Source organism: Gastrolobium bilobum, unplaced genomic scaffold, assembly GCF_033153095.1.
Source record: "Gastrolobium bilobum isolate Gb01-03AN ecotype WA unplaced genomic scaffold, APGP_CSIRO_Gbil_v1 utg18394, whole genome shotgun sequence".
Lineage (NCBI taxonomy): Eukaryota > Viridiplantae > Streptophyta > Magnoliopsida > Fabales > Fabaceae > Gastrolobium > Gastrolobium bilobum.
In genome coordinates this window covers 51,520-73,513 of record NW_026895274.1, presented here as the reverse complement: position 1 = coordinate 73,513, position 21,994 = coordinate 51,520, and the positions used below count along the sequence as shown (strand labels likewise).

The 21,994-nt window shown below is 34.0% G+C and overlaps 3 protein-coding genes across 3 annotated transcripts; 2 read left to right on the top strand and 1 right to left on the bottom strand.

Annotated features, from left to right (window-relative positions):
• Positions 1-398: 398 nt before the first annotated feature.
• On the top strand, positions 399-5,802 carry LOC133303355 (shaggy-related protein kinase theta-like). Its single transcript, XM_061503262.1, has 13 exons — positions 399-611; positions 1,361-1,564; positions 1,785-1,877; positions 2,355-2,414; positions 2,534-2,806; positions 2,946-3,020; positions 3,864-3,920; positions 4,000-4,140; positions 4,552-4,602; positions 4,705-4,800; positions 4,898-4,981; positions 5,235-5,337; positions 5,417-5,802. Exons 1-13 carry the CDS (start codon positions 549-551, stop codon positions 5,482-5,484), a joined length of 1,368 nt encoding a protein of 455 aa, XP_061359246.1. The 5' UTR covers positions 399-548; the 3' UTR covers positions 5,485-5,802.
• A 648-nt stretch (positions 5,803-6,450) lies between these two features.
• LOC133303372 (pentatricopeptide repeat-containing protein At2g03880, mitochondrial) lies at positions 6,451-12,688 on the bottom strand. The gene is made up of 2 exons (XM_061503280.1): positions 12,558-12,688; positions 6,451-8,980 (listed from the first exon to the last, which is right to left on the bottom strand). The coding sequence occupies exons 1-2, from the start codon at positions 12,686-12,688 to the stop codon at positions 6,451-6,453; spliced, it is 2,661 nt and encodes an 886-aa protein (XP_061359264.1).
• A 5,341-nt stretch (positions 12,689-18,029) lies between these two features.
• On the top strand, positions 18,030-21,545 carry LOC133303382 (E3 ubiquitin-protein ligase At1g63170-like). The gene is made up of 5 exons (XM_061503290.1): positions 18,030-18,681; positions 19,590-19,709; positions 19,823-19,955; positions 20,526-20,687; positions 21,175-21,545. Exons 1-5 carry the CDS (start codon positions 18,155-18,157, stop codon positions 21,343-21,345), a joined length of 1,113 nt encoding a protein of 370 aa, XP_061359274.1. The 5' UTR covers positions 18,030-18,154; the 3' UTR covers positions 21,346-21,545.
• Positions 21,546-21,994: the final 449 nt, after the last annotated feature.

Below are 21,994 nucleotides of genomic sequence, written 5' to 3'. Positions count from 1 at the left end.
GGATGATTCGTCCTAAAAACATGTTAAGCCCCCGGAATATTCTCGGCTTATGTCCGAGGATCCCTTTTCCGCAATTAAACTGAGGGCATTTCCGTAACTCCAAACCACCAAACACGTTCCTTTTCGTGTAGAAACTAGAAGATCTGGAGCGTCCAATCTCCATCCATACTGATTAACGGCGGAGATCTCATGTTTGACTGAGGTACAAACTTTGAAGTTGGAATGATTGGAATTGATGGAAGTTTGACCATAGAAAATTAATAATTTCATTAATTAATTATTAAAAATGCAAAATTGCAACGTGGCAGTCATTCAGAGGAGAGAGAAAGACAGAGGATTCATAAGATTGTGTTGTCTGGCACCGTTTTCTCTCATTTTTTCCTTTGTCCACTTTTTTGTTTGCAGGAAACTTCAAAATAGATATTGTTTGCAGGGAAGAGAGAGAGAAACCTTCTCTCTCTGAATATCTCTCTCTTCTCTGTGTTCATCTTTTTCATTTTATGATAAAAAAATTCAAACTTTTTTGGGTGAGATTTGAATAAACAACAATGAATATGATGCGAAGGTTGAAGAGCATTGCTTCTGGGAGGACTTCCATTTCATCAGATCCAGTAAGCTAAACATGATTTGCTCCTCAAAAAGTTTTAATTTTTATTTATTTTTTGTCCATATTTGGATGGAGTTCCTTGTTTTGTTGTTGTTGCTGGGAACTTGTTGGGAAATGTTGAATGTTGTTACTTGTTAGGCATAAAAGTTTTTTTTTTTTTTTTTTCCTTCAAATTCTTTTAATAAAATTGTTATTTTGCTTTTAGCACCCTTTTGCTGATGTTATTTCTTACACATGTGAATTATTGTCCCTTTTTGGCTAGGTACTTGTGATTGTGACCACCATTTATTATTATTATTTTGAGATGTAGCTGTTTTTTTTATTTGAAACGTTTTAAAATCTGACTATTTGTGTTCTGCCTCTCATAATGTCTCATTTGCTGTTGTTTTGTTTATACCCTTGTGGATTGGAGTCTACTGATTTTCTAAGCTGATGAGAGAACAAGCTTTGTGTAAGTTTGACATGATTGTGCTGTTGAAGGTGTTGTCTTGCCAAAACTATAAGATGATAAGATTCTAGAAACAGACATGTTGTGGCTATTAAGGCATTAAGTGTTAAACCCTTGTGAATTGGGTAATGCATTAGTTGTTTGTTTGCTTATGGTTCATCACTTCATTGTCATTATACTCTTAATGTAATTATGGGTAGGGAATGGTTTGTACTGTGGAGTTCAATTTGGTTTCTCATTTAACATACCTGGATAAAACACATGTCCCAAATGTATTAGTTAAATTCAAACTTGCTTCTTCTCAGGGAGGGGATTTAACTACAAAAAGAGTTAAGTTTGATCAGGAGACTGAAGGAAAGGTTAATGAGGAAACAAATCCTATTGAAAGAGGAGGTAAAGATCAGGAGCAGCATTTAGATGCATCAAAAGAAACTACTGTTGATCAGCTTCCAAAAGAATTACATGAAATGAAAATTAAAGACGATAAGGGCAAAAACAACAATGAAAAGGTAATGTTGTTCATTTTTTTTCTTATTTTCCTACTTTTAGATGCTTATGTTAGTCATTACTATGATACTCTTAAAATGTAAATTCATTGCTATGTTAGCATATGCACCTTTTTGTCTCCACCAAGATGTACTTAAACAAGTTACATTTAAAGTTTCGTGAAGCTGAATTTTTTTTAAATGCAATCAATTATTAAGTTTGTAATTGATTTGCTGCATGCAGGATATGGAGCCAACTATTGTGAACGGAAATGGAACAGAAACAGGTCAAATAATTACAACTGCTATTGGTGGTCGAGATGGACAACCAAAGCGGGTATTGTTCCCATTAGTTCCTTAATTGATATTCTACTTCCCCACTCTTAGAGGAATTAGATTCTGAGAATCCATTTTCTCATTTTCATTATTTATGTATTGCACTGCTTGGTATGTACGTTTTTTTAGGGGTATAGGTTGAGGGGAAGATTACTTCTGATATAATTTATCATATTTTGTTAGTTGTAATACTGAACGCTAGTGTCTATTATCAAGTTTCACTAGTGGTATTATGGAACTATATATACACATCGATAATCAGATTAGGCCATTTTTTTGGTACTATATCGACATTATTTTATTTGTAACGAGTACTTTATGCATAATATTCGACAAAAAGTTATAATTATGACATATTTACTTATTTAGTTTATTTAGAACATTTCTTTTACTATGTCATCATAGATGCATAATAACTTGTATTAATGGTTTGCTGAAAACCATTGTGCATTTAATAACTTTATTTTACCTGTCTCAGACAATCTCATACATGGCAGAACGTGTGGTTGGTACTGGTTCTTTCGGTGTTGTTTATCAGGTATTTATACTCGCTTTACAGTATTTGTTTATATGTAAGAAATGAATCTTTCTTCACTGTTCTATGGGCTTGCCAATTTACTTTCTTTACTTATCTACAATGCCTTGAATATACTGTAGGCTAAGTGCCTTGAAACTGGTGAAGCAGTTGCAATAAAGAAAGTATTGCAAGACAAGAGATATAAGAATAGGGAACTCCAGGTTATGCGTGTGCTTGACCATACTAATGTTCTTAAATTAAAGCACTGTTTCTATTCAACGGCCGAGAAAGATGAGTTGTATCTCAACCTAGTTTTGGAGTATGTACCTGAAACTGTGTACAGAGTTTCAAAGCAATATGTCAGGATACACCAACACATGCCTATCATTTACGTGCAACTATATATGTACCAGGTAAGTGTAGAAACTTTGAGTTGATTGACCTTTTTATTTAAAAAAGAATTGGCTGAGTTTCGTGTAGAATTCCAGTTATTTGCTTTGAGCTTGTTACTTTGTGCTGTTATTGATTGATCATGGAAAAACTTTCTTGTAGATATGCCGTGGTTTAAATTATTTGCATCATGTGATCGGAGTCTGTCATCGGGACATCAAACCCCAGAATCTATTGGTAAGATCAATTTTTTCTTTAAAATTTCCTTGTATTGTGAACCATATTTTTTGATGCAAACCGGATAAATGAATTTTCGAAGTCCGATGCACAATACTGTTTATTGCATCGATTGATCAATATGATATATGCTTGCTAAACCTTATTTACATCTTGTCTGGGGGCAGACAATTGTCAGTTCTACATGATCTACTATGTTATTGCTTAGAAGGACGGAAAGAGACAGATTTAACTTTGCCACATATTGTTTAATTTGCGATGCACACCATGTAGAAGAATTTAGTAGATCTTGTTGTCTAAAATATGAACTATTAGTAATTTGTTTGCTCATTGTAGATTTTAATTATGGTTTTGATAGATATTCAAGTTGTCTAGGTGAGGAAAAATTAAGGGAAAGGTTGACAACTCATGGAAGCAAGACAGGTAAGGTGGAAGGGAGTATGCATGGGAAGTTTCTTGTGTAACTGCCTAGACAGGTGGAAGGTGGAGAGAGTGAAATGAGGAAGGTGTGAATTGACCAAATTCAGTTAGAGAAAATGTTTAAAAGCAGAAGGGAAGGGGGTAATTGTGTAGAGAAGAGTTATTGGGTGGGTTTGGTTATTCCTAAGGCTAGGACTCTCTTGGGGTCCCTTAATTCTGTATTTTTCATTTCTGTTTGTTCTTGTTTCCCAAGAATTCCAGAATTCATTTCTGGTTTAAGAAGCTAGTCTCCCATTTCTCTAATAGTAAAACTTAGTTCTTATCAGGTTTCCTGATAATGATTATTGTAACACATTATATTGCTTGGAATCCTTCTTTATAGTACCAAATTGTATTAGCCTGACATGTGGTTGCATATCACAGGTTAATCCCCAGACTCATCAGTTAAAGATATGTGATTTTGGGAGTGCAAAGATGTTGGTATGTTCTTTTTTTCTATATCAATTTGAAAATCTTATGATAGTATGTGCCCAAGCTTAAGATATTATTGCATTTTTAGGTGCCTGGCGAACCCAACATATCATACATATGCTCGCGGTATTATAGAGCTCCAGAACTTATATTTGGGGCAACGGAATACACAACTGCTATTGATCTTTGGTCTGCTGGTTGTGTTTTGGCTGAGCTTCTTCTAGGACAGGTGAGAATTTATATTAGTTATCTCTCTCTCTCTCTCTTACATGTAGAGGGGGCTTTCATATCAATTGGCAAAAACAGCATTTCCATGAAGTTCAATGTGTATAGAGAATTCTCAATTTGTTCTGCATTTTTGGGTGATATTTGCAATTTAATGTACTGCCTTCTAGTTTTTGGTGGATTCTCGTTTATCTGAAAATTTTCTCCTATGGCTTGTCTCTTTAGTTATCAAATCCTGCAAGAACTCACATGCAATAAACTTATTTATAGTTTGTGTCAGTTGTCCAATATTTTTCTTTAAGCATTTGTCTTGGAGTGTGATGATTCCTTTCCTGGCGGCCACTAACTAGTTCTTAGAATGAATGACACATTTTTAGATTGATTCTTATCCATGACTGTGTTGTGTTATTTGCAGCCAATGTTTCCCGGAGAGAGTGGCGTTGATCAGTTAGTAGAGATCATTAAGGTAAAGTTACTTGTGTTCTTTGTCCATTTGTTTTACAACCTTCTTGAAAGTTGCTTTCTGTTGTTTTTGGTTCTTCAATCTGAGTGTAACTATGTACTATAGATCTTGGGAACACCAACCAGAGAAGAAATAAAGTGCATGAATCCAAATTACACTGAGTTTAAGTTTCCTCAGATAAAAGCGCACCCATGGCACAAGGTTAGCAGTTCTTTCTCACCAGTTGCCCCTAAAGTATGTAATTTGTAATTGATAAAATACTTCCAATCAGAGAGCTGACTGACTTAGTAATATCCAGATTTTTCACAAAAGGATGCCTCCTCAAGCAGTGGATCTTGTGTCAAGAATGCTTCAATATTCACCAAATCTACGTTGCACTGCTGTAAGAATTTTAATTTGCTTTTAGAAATGTTACCTTTTATACACACTACAGTTTTGTTTGTACACGCATGGTTGCATTCACACACATCAAGGAATGAAGATGGACCATCTTTGCACATGATGGTTATTTATCTTCAAAATTCGTTACCTAATTTTATCCATGCTTGTACACAGTTTGAGATTATAAAAATTTAGGAAGATATTCATTTGTGTTTGGTTATTCTGTTGTGCTGATGATTATCTCTTGTTTACAGCTGGAAGCATGTGCACATCCCTTCTTTGATGATCTACGAGACCGGAATGCATGCTTGCCGAATGGACAAGCATTGCCTCCTTTGTTTGATTTCACAGCTCAAGGTAAGGTGGTGGTAAAATCACCTTCATGTGTTGCATAAATCTTTTGCCATTGCTTATATTAAAAAAAAAAATGATGCAGAACTGGCTGACGCATCCGATGAGTTGCGCAGACGTCTCATTCCTGAGCATGCAAGGGAGTTGAATTGATTATGGGGCATTGTAAATGGATTTTTGGATGAATAGATAACCACACCAGCAATGCTACATTCCTAGCAGTCCAGGTCTCTGTTGTCCAGCCTGCACAATCATGACTATACAAAACTCATATGAACCTCAAAACCATGCAACTGCTTTATCAAAAACCTGGCAGGTGACAATCAGATGTGGATGAAGTAGGACTAAATGGTGATAGGGTTGCAACCATTTTTTTAGTAGTTTATGATTGATGTATGACTCAATTTTAAAAGATAACGAGTTCTTACAATATTGTACTCATGTTTCATATAGTTCAAGCTCGTTTGTTTCTCAAAGCGAATTATCAGATGAGTAGGCATCTTTTTTCAACCCCTGTTTCTCTATTTTGTTTTTGTTATCAAGTTGAGAAAACATAATTCTACTAATTGATGCACTGTTTTTGCTGTAATAGCAGCTACAAGTTTGAAAACAAATAAAGGCATTTTATCAAGTTACTTTTTGTGAATAAAGAAATGAACATTTAATGGATAGCAAACACATTGCATCCCTTAGATTAATTGGCTAAATTCCTCTCTATAACAATATTTGAAGAAACACATTATTAATGGTCCCCGATCGTGCATATTATCATTTTGCAGCCCATAATGTAAATCAGAAAATATCTACTCCATCACTGTGCAACATGCTTTAAATTTTAATTTAAAAAAGAGTAGTTTTGCTTCCTCCTCCATCTCAGATCCATGTCTGTATCAAACATTAAGTTCTTAATATTTTTGAACAAGGTTTATTTCTCAATGTAAGGTCCAAACATTGTAAAAAAAAATTTGAATTAAACAATGAAAGCACAACAGAAACAGCAAAGTTTGCGTAACAAAGCTCTAAAAGCTTGAAATGGTCATGTGTATCAGTTCCTTTTGAAACAGGATGAAGTACTAGTATGGAGACAATGAATATGTATGTGTATATATTATATATCCACTACCAATAATCTCCACAAGAACATTCTCCATCTTTAAAATGATGAAAACAATTTGAATCCCTCAATATTATATGACGGGTAAAAACTGTTGATATATATTTCATAGCAGAATGACAATCTCCACAAACCCGGAGATTCTTAAATATGCGAATTGGTGCACCTGGTGGAGAAGCAAGTAATCCAAAAGCAACAGCCAGCTTCTCACTGTGATAAGAAAGACCAACCTCCTTTCCCTCTCTATCCATGTCATGCAAAGAAAAATTCATATCTGGAACATAACCAGCCTCCTTAATTCTTATTATAATGTCATCAATCTTGGAATAAATCTCAGCTGCCATTGGATGTCCTCTGTCTTCAGAAATGAAGGTATGCACTCTGCTGTTTATCCCAATCCAACTGCATCCAGGCTCCTTAATTATTCCTTTTGATTTCATCAACTTTCGAATTTTTGCAGCATCATCCCATTTATGAGCTGCAGAATACATGTTAGACAACATAACATAAGGCATAGCATTCATGGGTTCCAACTCAAAAAGATTTGTAGCTGCCCTCTCTCCCAACTCTAAGTTTCCATGCACTCTACATGCAGCAAGGAGTGCCTTCCATACCGTTGCATCTGGCTCCACATCCATTTCATTTAGTAATTCTTTTGCCTCATCAAGCTTACCTGAACGTCCAAAAAGATCAATCATGCAGGCGTAGTGTTCAGGGCCAGGTTTTATTCCGTAAACCTTACACATTTGCTGAAAATATATGCGACCATCATCCACAAGACCAGCATGGCTACAAGCAAATAATAATCCTATGAATGTGATAAAATCTGGTTTTGTGCCACTTGTTATCATAGTATCATAAAATCTTAAGGAGTCTCTTCCCCTACCATTCTGTGCATAACCAACAATAAGAGCTGTCCAAGTAATTACATCCCGAACTTGCATTGAAACAAAAATGGTATCAGCATCATCCAGGCATCCGCATTTTGCGTACATGGTTACAAGGGAATTATCCACTGACAGTGACGATCTAAGGCCTGATTTTATAAAGTCTGAATGCACTTGTTTACCAAATTCTAGAACAGTCAGTTCTGCGCAGGCACTCAAAATACTTGCAACAATAAATTGGTCTGGACTTACCCCTGCAATTCTCATGTCACAAAAAATCTTCAGGGATTCTTCGTGGGAGCCATTTTGTGCATAACCAGTGACAAGGGAGGTCCATGAGATGACATCTTTCTCAATCATCTTTTCAAACACTGCATATGCACAATTCAAGTCCCCAGTTTTGGCATACATGTCAACAAGAGCATTGCTAACAAGCTTATAATTATCAAATCCAGTCTTGACTACCAAACAGTGAACAGATTTTGCATCTATACTGCCTATTATGCAACAATTCAGGACAGATGGGAATGTATAATCATCAATCTTCATATTTCTTGAATGCATTTTTTTAAACAAGAGTAGAGCTTCCTCTTCAAACCCGTGTCTTACACACCCAACTATCAGGGAGTTCCATGAAACAACATCGTCATCCTTCATAGTTTCTAATACCCTTTTTGCACTACTTAGATCTCCACATTTTGCATACATATCAACCAACGCACTTTGAACAAATACATTGCATCCAAAACCACTCCGCACAATGCAACCATGCACTTGTTCTCCAAAACAACGTGCTGAAACTGCAGAACATGCTGTCAATATGCTAGGAAATGTAAACTGATTTGACTCAACCCCTTCTGCACGTAAGTAACGAAAAAACTCGATTGCCTTATGACCATCACCATTTTGAGCATAACCAGTGACCATGGCAGTCCACAGGACATGATTTCCCTTGTCAAAGGCCAACCCCTTGAAGAGAAACTCAGCTTCTGAAAGGTGCTTACACTTTGCATACATGTCAACAAGGCCAGTGACAACATACACATTGGATTCAAATCCATTCTTCACCACATACCCATGAATCATTTCCCCGTTTTGGATCAAACGCAATGCTGAGCACAACCTCAGAATACTTCCTAAAGTGTACTGGCTTGGTTTCTGACCCTCCAACCTCATCCACCTAAACAAATCAAAAGCTTCAGCTTCACACCCAAATCTACAATACCCGGATATGATGGAGGACCAAGTGATAGAACTTCTATTCGAAAACCCATCAAAAAGCTCTCTTGCTTCAACCAATCTTCCCATATTAACATAACCATATATCATGGTGTTCCAAGTATACTCATCCCGATGAGACATTTTGTCAAACACTTTCCGGGCATCATCCATTCGACCAGATTTCGACAACCCATTGAGGAGCTGATTGGAATGGTACGTAGATTGATAAGAACCAGCAATGCAGGTGTGGATACAACGAAGAAAAGGCAGAAGCTTGAATGGTCGGCATGGGTTGTGAGGAAATACCACAACTTTTGAATCCAACTTGTGCATAACCACTTGATGCACCTTACTTTCATCAGTGTCTTCATTTAACCACAAAAGGTTGCAGCAGCAGCAGCAGAGGCAAGGGAAGAAATCATTATGCCTGCGTTTTTAACATTTACCTTAAAGAAAATATTTAATAAATAAGATAATAAAAGGGAGAAGTTTCACTTACTTGCTAAAATTTTTTACACCTCTTACTATTAAATTAATTGTCATTTGATTTATGTTAATTTAACGGTTATAATTTATTGGGTCGCACTTATTAATTTATTATTAATTCTCAATAAATTATAATCGTTAGATTGACGGAAATTAACAGTGATTAGTTTAGTAGTAAGAGTTGTAAAACTTTTAAGTAGTAAGTATAACTGTCCCCATAAAATAAAATACATAAATGTGAGTTCTTTCGAGGGTGTTATTAATTCCATGTTAAAGGAGACAAGTTGTTTCGTGTCACAGAGATAAATATACGAACCTCACTGTTTGCTAAAAAAATAAAAAGAAATTTAAGAGATCCACCTTTTTATTTGTGGAGGAGAGAGAAGTTGTCTCTTTTAATATGAGAAAATATTTTTTTCTTTTAATATTAGAAATAATTATGTTTATAAAGAAAAAAATAAAAGTGCCACTTATTAAAAAAAAAGTGTACCCCAGAGTTGGGTGAAGTGATAATATGAACCCTACAACAGCCAAATGGCTGAAGTGGTATCATGACACTTGATTCAGTACTAATCTCATATAAATGTAAGTTTATTTTTTTTTACCTGAATCGCTTCAAATAAATAATTAGAGTAATAAAATTAAAAAAAAAAATTGTCAAAGAGGTTGGGTTAAGCAATTCTAATTGGGACCTTGAAAACTCGTTTACAACTTAGAAAAGTGACCAACTTTTTTTTATTGTGCTGTCCCAATGAAAGAATAAGCCCCTATAACTTCAGCCCAGCCCAAAAGATTTTAATTTTTTTTTTTTTTATGTAATGTTTTTGGAAAAGTAGAGATATACGTAACATAGTGAACATGTCTTTAAACTAGAATTTTAAACCGCGAAACTAGTATTAATTTAAGTTATCATCTCTTTTGCCATCTAACACAAATTCCATTTATCTACTATATAGATGCCATCCATCTGCTACCTAATTTGCTGACACAGACCAAATAATAATATGCTGCAAACACAGATGAAAAGAAAAAGAATAATGGAAAATAGATGAACAAAGTGGACGAAAAAAAAATTAATTGTAAAAATGGTGCTAGTATTTAAAGTAAAAATGGTGTTTCAAAATTCATGCCAAAGTATACACCAAGAAAAGTTTCACTTCTAGCTTTTGACGGTTAGTATCTGTTGTGTCTTTTACTTCCCTTTATCATAATACAAAAAGTTATGAATGAATTTTATTATTTAAATTTTAGAGGCGTGTTATATTTATAAGGTTTTTTCACTTACAACATTTTATAATTTCATATTTATTAATTAATTATTAATTTTTAATAAATTATAACAGTCAAATTGACAAAAATTAATGATTAATATTTGATTGTAAGAAATTTAAGGAAAAAGAGATTGTAAATATAACTTCCCTCTAAATTTTATATTTATATTTTGTAATATTTTTTAATAATATACCCATTCAATATATAAATAAGTGCAAAATTCAAAAAGAATACATTAAAAAAAGTAATATCAACTATTGTAAAACATAATACTTTTAAAGTATGGTTGATTGACCATTTTTTCCATATTTTTTTTTTAAATTATTATTTTGTCCTAATTTCCATATTATATAATAATCTTCTCCTGTTTAATCAAGTTGACCGACATTTACTTCAGTAAATACTCGACATGCAGGCATTTTTTAAGAGCCTTATTTACTCAAGTAAAGGGTCATAATACACTATTGAATCTCTCTTCCTCTCCAACATAAGAACAAAAATTGATTTCCTAACCCTTGAAAAACTCCAAATCAATTGTTTCACTCAACCACATCCTAAATCTCTCTTTTATGAACACTAACCTATTCCTTTTGGTTTTGACTCAAATTGATTTCTTTTGGTAGCTTTCCATTGTGATTGGAAATATTTGATGACTGATTGAAGAGTATTATTAATATTTATCGATAGTAGAGAGACACTCACGTTAGTGACCCGTTGATGAAAGTCTTACTAAGAACCACCATGATTGCCTCCTTGGTTCATCCTCTACATCGATTGATCTCCGCAATGTGGACATGCTAAACGGTTATTTGTTTTAGAGCAGTCAGTCCAAGTCGAGATAGTTCATCTCTGACTATCTTCTCTAGACAATAGTGGAGCCGAAGTATTTGGATTCAACATTTTTCATGAGTGAGGAGTTTGACATTGTATAATTTTTTATTGTGCACACTTGAGAATGCTTGAGGATAAATCTTGTTCGTGTTCGGAGGTGATGATGAAGACTTTTTTCAAAAATTTATGTTACATTAATGGAGATATCACATCTAGGGTATGTGACATTGAAAATGTTATGACTTCTTATATCTAGATTGATTTGCATGGTTTTGATATTGATGTTATGTAGAGTTGGAAAAACGGGCCAACCTATTCGGCCCCGCCTTCAACACATAAAAAATGAAGCATAACGTCCACCATAGGTGAGTGAGTGGGTTGAAAATACTAACCCATCCTGTTTTGAAGTGGGTTGACGAGTCAACCTGCTTAAAAAAATTATTAAAAAATTAATAATCATACTAATGCTAACATTTTATTTCTAATCTCTAACATCTAAATATTTCTCAAGTTTAAAAAAAGTATCAACCAATAAGTCAAAGATAAAAGAATGATTTAAGGCAATAATTTCATTTAACTTAACTATACAAATAATTTCTTAAAATTAATTAATAATTTTAGGGTTATTATATAGCAAAATAATGACATCAAACATGTCAATATTTGCAAATGAACACATCATTGCATCTTGTAACAGAATTTCATAAGTAGTAGTTTAATTTGTATAAATACTAGCATTTGAATCCAAAGATAGGCTTAAGTTTTTTTTTTTCTTTACTTTGTGTTAATCTTTTTTTCTGCTAAGTCGAAAGGGGATAGAAAATAACCTTCCCGATAAAATAATAGCATTATAGCCCTAAAAGAAAATAGTTTATCTCACATAATAGTCATTCACATAGAACAACCAAGTCATAATCTAACATTTAATGTGTGTATATATATATATATATATATATATATATATATATATATATATATATATATATTAGAAAAAGTGATATACAGGTTAACCTGTCGGTTGACTCACCTTGCATATAGGTGAGTTATTTGAGTTGGTGGGTTAAAATACATAACTTAATTGCCCCTTTTTGGCATGTTAGCGGGTTGACCCGTTCGATTTAACCTACTTTGCCAAGTCTATATAATTGAATATATTATGCCTTACTATGGGCAACGTCTTATCAACCATTGAGGGTTATAGGCGTGTCGACATTGTGCCTAAAGTGACTAGGTGTGATGTGAGACTTGCTTAGTATACACATTTTGGTATTGTGTTTCTGACTTTGGATACTAGTATATTATTCTATATGAAGACTCATTATTTGGGGAGGTGTTGGAGAATGACTTAATTGTCAAGTATAACATTTGTAATGAAGTGCAGATCAATTGCACGCACTATATTTGTTGCCTTATACAATGTGCTGCTAGGAAGAGCGCACTTCCATATGCCACGCTTGTTCAGAAGATGCTGGAGCAGTTCCAAGTACCCATGGATATATGAACTTTGAAGACTATGAAAGACTGAAACCATAAGTTTAGGAAACATCTACTAGAGCAGTGTGAAATTAACTAGGTGGGGAATGCGTGACAATGGCGTCCTGAGCCTGAAGTCGATTTGATGGAAGAAGAGGATGCAAATATGGAGGAGATTGATGATGATGTTGATGAGGAGATCCCTATACCTGATGTGGATCCACCTCCACTTGCAATTGGAGTGGATATACTCTTTATGATGTCAAGAAATTTATCCATGCCATGAGACGAGAGTTGAGGCGATGAGGCATAAACAAACTTCAAGGTGGAGATCATGGATACTTGGCTGACTAGTCTTATAGATCGAATTTAGCACTTGGAGGTTGCATATAGGGAGTCATCGTGGAGGAGTCTAAAGTGGCTGGTGATGACGAACATGAGTACAAGGATTAGTGTGACGATGATGATAATGTTGACACCTGTTCAAAGTATTATAGAATTATTTTTTAGTATGTATTGTTGTTTTCGTATGATGTATTTCATGTTTATGGTATTGTATGAATCACATATTTGCCTATGTATTTATCTTTTATTAATGTTAATTCTATGCATTTCAAGGTTGAATTGCTTATCTTTTATGACATCAACTGTTTTGGATGGGGAGTGTAAATGGCGTATCAAGTATGTTTAAATCAACAATGAACTAATTTTTGCATTACAAAAATATGACATGTTAAATAAAAAATGAAATTCGTAAACTAATTACTAATTATTGGTGAAACGTTAGGGTCCATCGAAGAAGAGGTAACCATGTTTATTGGCTAGATCAATGTCAAAACCACCTTCAATGTTAGTGTCCAACAAATCACCAAGTGGAATGACACTTTCAGGATCTCTATACTCTTCATTGTCTATATCTGAGATATCATTGTCTTCCTATTCCCACGATGTGATCTAACTTAAAATTAGGGGAGGTGTTGATGAGGGGACAAATTAGTCTTCAAAATCAACTTATAGTTATCTATTCATATTCATTGGTTGGATGAGTAAAGAAGACGACTCATCACAATCGATTTTAATGTCTCATTAAATTTTTGCATTTACTGACCGAGACAAACATCGGTCATACACTCCACATCTTCATCGTCATTAAGATGATTACCAAGATAATTCCCATTTGAAGTGTTGTATCTAGTTGTCAAGCGAGAAATGCATTAGTTGCCTAGAAGCCTCATTTTTTGATGATTTATCCTCTTTAGATTATTGTATTTAGTACCGTGTTTGATGTATATAATTTTTGCTTAACCTTCTAAAGTTTGACCTTTGGTTCATCTTTGCCAAGGACTAGGGTTTGGAGATTGGTTTGAATTTTTGCACAAAAATCTAAAGATGATGACAATGATTTGATAAGGACAAAGATTTGGATGGTAAGAGTGAGTTAATATGTTAGGTTGCAAAGAAGACGAAGAATGAGCGAGGGAAAATGATAGAAAGCGTGGGAAAAAATATGGACGATGTCCTCTATATATAATTTGGGAAGAGAGACCAAATAGTAATTTTATTAATAGGGACAAAATGATCAATTACCCTTTAAAGTATTTCATTCAATTTCAATTTTTTCCTGGATCATTCAAATTCATCTTACTTTAGCAGTAATCATATACTTGTAATAAGCAAATACTTTTACTTACAAAGAAGATTGTTTACTTAATTTAGTACTAATCAAATACGAGTTTTGATCTATATCAATACTTCATATCATTGTTATATGAACTTCTCTTTTCTCATGTCACATGAGATAACATCTCTCATGCTATAGACACAATAAGGGGTAGGTCTCATTACTTGTTAAAAAAAAAAAAACAACACGAATTTCAATGTCTAACAACATGAGAAAGCAATCTCCAACAACATGAGAAAATTATTTTCCTTCTTATATAGAGATATTATATAACCCATAGAGAGAAACAACCTAATCTCATCACACAAATAGTTCATTTATAATCAACGATATGCTAAATACTAAAATGACTGATAATGAGCAAATAAATTCTCAAAACCAACGTTTCTTAATGTGCTGAAGATGGAAAATGGATGAACAAAATCGAAGGGAAAAAAAAAATAACCGAAAAAATTAAGGCCAATAATTAAACAGCAAAGACCAAAGTACAATATTAGAACATTAACTGAGTATTTGCATAATGCATGCTATAAAGTAAACAAAATAGTGCATCGAGTGGTTGGAATCTTTCGCTTTTAGTTTTTAGCATTTGTCTTTCGTGATAATTGGTCTCTTTTGCTTCCTTTTATTTAAATAAAATAATCTTTTCATGTTAAATTTTCATATAGTTGATTATATAAAATTTTTGTGTTTATATCTCTTTTAATTGTTTTTTTTATTATAAAATCTCACTGATTTATTATCTATTAAGAAAAAATATATATATAAAAATTCATATGATAAAATATATACAAACTTAACACGAATTTTTTTTCCAAGTGATATCAGTATTAGTAAAAAAAAAATATGAACCCATTTAGATGAATTTTTTTCTCTCCAAAAATTGTTTTTTTTTTAAGAAAAAAAAAACACTTTTAAAAAAAAGTCTATTTGGATGTTTACTTTTTAAAAAAGCAGAAATCATAAAAAAATCAAAACTCTACTTTTTTAAAAACTAAAAATTTTGTTATCAAAAAAAAAAAAAAAAAAAACTAAAAATTTTACCTTTTAAAAAAAGAAAAAAGTATTTTTTTCAAAAATTTAATATTTTTAAAAAAACATAAATAACTTTAACTTTTATAAAAAAACACTAAATTATAAAAAAAAAACTTTTTTGAGAAGACATAAATATCATAAATATACTCTCTTTCAAATTTACTTTTGCTTTTCTTTCTCTGTCTCTTTTTTTTTTTGACTGACTGTCTCACGCATTCAAATTCACTTTTACTTGCAACCAAGATCATAAATTGTTCCAATAAAAAATGTATATGGATCAGAGAGCAGTTTATCAATATGTATTATTCTATACAAGCATATGAGGGATAATTTTTTTTTTTTTTTTAAAAAGCAAAGTATAATTACCAAAAAAAAGAAAAGAAAAAGAAGCAAAGTAAACGCTAAACAATTTTGAATTGAATAATTGAACCGCATCACAACAACATATAACAAACCGAAAACTCCTCTGTCCTGTTCAAGACAGCTGCTGCCTACAGAACTGACCCACAACATTGAAAAGTCCACGCTCCACGTTACTGCTTCCTTTGTTTGAACTTTGAAGATTCTCATTTACATACTTATAAGGATTTTATTAATCTCATGTTAAAAGAGATAGTTATCACATGTCATAGAGATAAACTAGTGGGCTCCACCACTTAAAAAATAAAAGAAAAGAAAAGAAAAGAAAAAGATGGCACAGTTATCGAAGGGTGTGTAGAAGAGAAAACTTATATCACGTGACATAAGAATAATTTTTCCCTACTTATAAACAATCACAAACAAAAACCAACGAAATTTTCAATTCCTTGTACCCAAAGTATCCATTTTCAGATCATCATCCATTGTCAAATAATGCCAAATTCAGAAATCCAAAAAAGTCTGCCAAATTCAGAAATCCAAAAAAATTCACCCTCATAATTATGAAGCCTCAACGTCCTTTTCCATCAACTTGTCATTCAAAAACGTTTTTCTCTTAAATACAAGAAACTCTCAAAATCAATGTACTAAAAAAAAAAACAAAAGGATCCAAGCTGTTGCAAGGATCCAAGCTGCTCTCATTCCTAGCGCATCGGATGGAAATGACCGCATTATTTGGAGAAATCAAAAGGTTGGCTGCTCTTTAGTTAAAACCGCGTATTATAACATGCTTGGTTTCCCTCTCATGCCGTTGAAAAATTCTTGGACTACCATATGGAAATGGCATGGGCCTCAACGTGTTAAATCTTGTATGTGGATCATAATGCATGGCCGCCTTCTTACTAAAGACCGCACATCTAGATGGAGTGAGGAATCTGGTCATTGTAAAATATGTCCTGGTGAGTTGGAAACAAACCTCCATGTTCTAAGAGATTGTAAGCATGCTAGAAGTGTTTGGAATTCTCTGGTTTCAGCTAATCGGCAGAGCTTATTCTACAACTTGGATCTTAGAGATTGGGTTGAAAATAATATCTCAAAAGCTTGGAATCAAAGTAATTCAGATGATTGGCGTGATGTCTTTTTTTATCTCTTGTTGGTTCATTTGGGGATGGAGGAACAAAAGTGTCCATGATACTAACTTCAAGCATCCAACCCATGGAACACACATAATTGCTATGTATATAGAGGAAGTTCGTAACTGCATGGGTAGGAAGGCTATGGCTACTACTAGCCCTCATCCAACTCGTATGAGTTTATGGAAACCTCCAAGGTTAAATTGGGTGAAGATTAATATTGATGGGGCAGTTGAAAGGAATACTGAGGTGGCTGCTTGTGGTGGGATTATCAGATCTGATGATGGCTCTTGGTTGGGAGGCTTTGAGTATCATATTGGTGCTTGCACTCCTTTAATGGCGGAGCTTTGGGGAACTCTAAAAGGTCTGGAATTGGTTTGGCAACTGGGATTTAAGAAGGTGGAACTAGAAGGAGATGCTTCTGAAGTATTCTCTTTGCTTGCTGATTGCAATGCAGCTTGTCAGCCTCGTATAGTGGCTAAGATACAAGCACTCATCGGTCAGGATTGGGAGGTAACGCTTTCTCATATTCCAAGAGAAGCTAATTCCTGTGCTGATTGGTTAGCCAAGTCTGCTCTTCACAAAGATACTGGATTCTGGAGTCATAGAGTTATGCCGTTTCACCTTGCTCAGTTATTTGATCACGATCTTCAGGGAATCTCCTCTTGTAGGGGTATAGACCCTGGATAGTTATTTTTTGTTTCTGGTTGTTAGTTTGTTTTTGTTTGGGGCTTCGCCCCTTAATGTTATCAAAAAAAAAAAACAAAAAAACAAAAAAACTCTCAAAATCAGTTACCCAATTTTTTTTTTTAATTTTCCATTTTTTTTGCTTGGATTAAACTCTCAAAATCACTTTTTAAATAAAAAAAAAAAAAAATTTCTCAAACCCCAGTTTTTTTATTCTGCTTCATCTTGATTCTAAAAATTTATATGTTTACTTTCTTTTCCGTAAATAAAACTCGGGTTCGGTGTTTGTCATTTTAAATGACATAAGTTATGTCATTTTAAGAGAGAGATAAATACAGAAGAACAAAACTCATGGAAGAGAGAAAGTAGATGATTTTTTTAATTTAAAATTCAAATTTTTTAGGTCTGTATCTCTCTTAAAATGACGTAACTTACTCTCACTTAAAATAACCAACACTTTTCAATATAAACCCATATTTGTTTTCACTCTAAAATCCTCAAAAGTGTTTAAAATAAAAATAAAAATAAAAAAGTATCACCGGAGCTGATCAAAGATTCAATTTTGACATTCAATTCACTGCTTTTTCCATCAAATCTCACAAACCCATTTCCTCTCTGTACCTTGACACAATTTTTTTTTTTAAAAATGCAGACTTCAAACCCGCCACCTCCATCTCCACCTGATTCCGCCGCCGTGGACACCGCGCCGTTCCTCCACCGCAGCCGCAGCTTCTTCCGCCGTACGCCGCCTCCGCCGCAGCTTAGGACGGCCGCGCGGTTCTTCAGGCACGCGAGCGGGCGGCGCATGATGCTCCGGGAGCCGTCGGTGCGGGTCCGGGAGGCGGCGGCGGCGGAGGTGGAGGAGCGGCAGAGCGACTGGGCTTACTCAAAGCCGGTGGTGGTGCTTGACGTTCTGTGGAACTTAGCGTTCCTTGCTATTGGGGTCACCGTTTTGGGTTTGAGTGCCAAGGAGGAACCTTGTGTTCCCTTAAGGGTGTGGATTGTGGGGTACTTGTTGCAAGGTGTGTTTCACTCTCTTTGTGTTGTTGTTGAATTCAGAAGGAGGAGGACCCAATTGGGTTCTTCCCTTTCTGAGCAGAATAGAAGTTTCAGTTCTGGGAGTGATGATGAGTATTATGCTGTAGAGCAGTTTCAGGAGTGTGAGGGAAACAGGTACCACCTCTTTCAATTTCAATCTTGTTTTATTTTTCTTTTTTCTTCTTTTGGATTGGAGAGTGTATATAAGTATGTATTTTCCTTCATTGAGTGTGGGATCTGATAACAGGTACCACCTCTTGCATCCTGCAATTTACATCTTCTCTTACCGAAAATGAATCATCTCACGTGAAAAAGTGATTACGTTGTTATATTATTTGATCACAATCACTCGTCTAAAAATTATACATTTTTTTTTTTTCTTATCTCATCATCAACGAGTGAGGATCAAATAACATGACCATATGACCATTTTTCATGTGAGAGAATCCATTCCCTCTCTCAGCAAAGTTGTATCAGGATCACTTGTTCATGATTTCATGTTTCTATGCGTTAACCCATCTGAAGAACCATTTGACTTAATGAAAAAAAAAAAATGATGTATTGCTGTATGGAATAAAGCTTTAGGCACATCCATACATTTCCACCATATATGATTACAGCTGATTTCACCTTGTGTTTTTTGCTCTCCCACACTCTAATGCTGCTACCTACCCCTTATGTTATGTGTGCCTTGGTTGATGTGCAAGAAGCATCATTCTGGGGTTTGCTTGGTTAGAGTGACAATGGATGGAAGCAGCAGAGGGAAAGGATGGAAAATGACAATGTTTCAATTATTCAATATATGCATTTCCATAATCTCTTGATACAGTTGTCAATTTTCACTCCTTACTTACCTTTCCCTTCCACTTCTTCCAATTCAACCACACCTAAATTCTGTTCATAATTGAGACTTGAGAGTATCTTCTTGTGATTTGTTAGTATAGTTTATGCTTTGTTGTATTTGGCCTTTGAGGTTGAGTACAGAACTCTTTGTTTTTGACCTTATACTTGTTTGTAAATTGTATTGTTCATTATTTTGTCAGCATCATGAAACACGTAGAGTCTGCAAATACCATGCTTTCATTCATGTGGTGGATGGTTGGGTTCTACTGGGTGACTGCTGGTGGCCAGAGTTTGACAAGGGATTCACCTCAGCTTTACTGGTTAGTTGGAACATCGAACAATATCTACTGGTTAATTTGTTCTCTCTATGCATTCATTCATCCATATTCTGCCTTGCTTATTTTGTAATCATCATGCATGTTGTGTTTTGCAGGCTCTGTATTACATTTCTTGCTTTTGATGTTGTGATTGTACTGATCTGTATTGCTGTTGCATGTCTTATCGGTATTGCCGTTTGCTGTTGTCTGCCATGCATACTTGCTATTTTGTATGCAGTGGCAGATCAGGTAAATAACCTTTTCCCTTATTTTGTTGTTTGTTCTAAAGGTTATTTTGAGATAACTAAATTTATACTAAACATATAGAAATGCTCAAAAAAATAATAATACAAAATTAAAGACGTATTCAGAATTACACATCCATGAATCTTCCCAAAAATGGGCATGATTGTGGGTCTCTGGCTCAATAACAGCTTTATCATGTGCTATAGATAAGCCTCTTTTGAGATCTTAGATGGTCTCCTAGGGGTGATTTCTATATTTCATGATTTTTTATTTATTTGATTAGGATTAGGAATCTAATATTAGTGTATATAGGGGTTAGTGCATTGTATTTTATAACACAACATTACACACCATATATCACAATTATAATTTATTATTCGGAGTTTGTTCTCTCTTTTTCTCCTCCTCTACCTAAATCCCTATAATTTCAAAAGATTCATGGAGCATTGATGTGTACAATCATAGATTAATTAGATTTATTTATGATTTTCATCATTCACTTACTTGCATTTATCATATGCTTCTTTTTTAACTTCTTTATAAGACTTAATTTGACCTTTAATGTGGGAACAGGAAGGGGCAACCAAGGAAGAGATTGACCAGTTGCCAAAATATGAGTTCAGAATGATAAAGGAATTTAAGGAAGAAGGTGAAATCCAAGAATCTTCCAGAGGAATAATGACGGAATGTGACAGTGATACAGCTTCTGAACATGTTATTGCCTTAGAAGATGCAGTAAGTTTCTAGTGTATCAAAATGAGCATTATCTAATTTTCTAAACATGTTATGCTTTGAAACACCATATTTTTGTATACCATTCACAATTATCCATGCCTTGGTCCTAAAGCTTTGCGGCTTATGCATCATTCTGGATGTGTTTTGACATTTAGTTGCTTGTTTAATGCTAATCATAAAACGGCTAATTAAACAGTTATTTACATTCTGTTGCTACCTATAAGCTATATAATTGTAAGCTCTTGTGCAAACCTTTCCTCATCACTCGCATTCAAGTCGTGCACTCTCCCATGGTAAACTACGTAAAATATAGTATCTTATGTGTCATACTTTTCACCTTTTTTCTGAAGGTTGGGGTCATAATACTTATTTTTATGCTTAGCATGCTATATATGGGTGGTTTCACTTTCCCAATTTTTGCAACTGCAAAATTCAATTATGCTTAACAAATGCCACTTTTGATATGAATTTTTGCTGTTAATAACAGGAATGCTGTATCTGTCTTTCTGCCTATGATGATGGTGTTGAACTTAGAGAGCTTCCTTGCAACCACCATTTTCATTGCACATGCATTGACAAATGGCTGCTAATCAATGCTACCTGTCCTCTCTGCAAGTTTAACATTTTGAGGATTGGTAATCACCATCAAGAAGTATGAACTAGTTCCTTGTGGCAAGCAGCATCAGACTGACCTTGCCCTGTTTTCTGTTCTCTGTTGTGTATATTTCTCTCCTAAGTCCTAACCATATTGGGAACAGTTTGTTTCCATGAGCTAGTATGTATACAGAATTTGAGTCCTCTCATAACATGACCCCAAAGACACAAATATTGTATATTAGCAATAACATTCTTGCATTTGTGGATAACTTTATCACTGTAATATATTTGAATTACTTGTAGTTCAACTATAGCTACAAACATATGCATCAAAGATGGCATTTTACTTAATTATTTATTTTCATACCTTAATAGCATACTAATTAAACAAGTTAGTATTCTAGAATGTATACGTATGTTTATTTTTTCATGGCCACATGATTCACATATTTCAAATTTTTATGGGAGAGTGAGTATTGTGAAAATTTACTCCTCCTGATAGAGAGAATTCAAATTGCCAAGAGATGTAGTGGCCAGAAACGTTGAGATTATAAGTATATTTATATTAATTTATTTAGTACTAATTAATTTTTTTTAACTAAAGGTTCTCTTTTACACACACTTTTTCTTAAAGTTACTAATTGAGATATATATTAAATATTTATTTATTGAATAAAAAATCATAAAATAAAAATAAAAATATTAAAATT

Coding starts and splice junctions, on each gene's coding strand:
- LOC133303355 (XM_061503262.1), top strand. CDS start 549: ATGAATATGATGCGAAGGTTGAAGAGCATTGCTTCTGGGAGGACTTCC. Junction 1,878..2,354: donor GAGATGGACAACCAAAGCGG/GTATTGTTCCCA, acceptor TACCTGTCTCAG/ACAATCTCATACATGGCAGA. Junction 2,807..2,945: donor TGCAACTATATATGTACCAG/GTAAGTGTAGAA, acceptor ACTTTCTTGTAG/ATATGCCGTGGTTTAAATTA.
- LOC133303372 (XM_061503280.1), bottom strand. CDS start 12,688: ATGTTTCCTAAACTTATGGTTTCAGTCTTTCATAGTCTTCAAAGTTCA. Junction 8,981..12,557: donor GCTCTTCCTAGCAGCACATT/GTATAAGGCAAC, acceptor TTAAAAACGCAG/GCATAATGATTTCTTCCCTT.
- LOC133303382 (XM_061503290.1), top strand. CDS start 18,155: ATGCAGACTTCAAACCCGCCACCTCCATCTCCACCTGATTCCGCCGCC. Junction 19,710..19,822: donor GATTCACCTCAGCTTTACTG/GTTAGTTGGAAC, acceptor TGTGTTTTGCAG/GCTCTGTATTACATTTCTTG. Junction 19,956..20,525: donor TGTATGCAGTGGCAGATCAG/GTAAATAACCTT, acceptor ATGTGGGAACAG/GAAGGGGCAACCAAGGAAGA.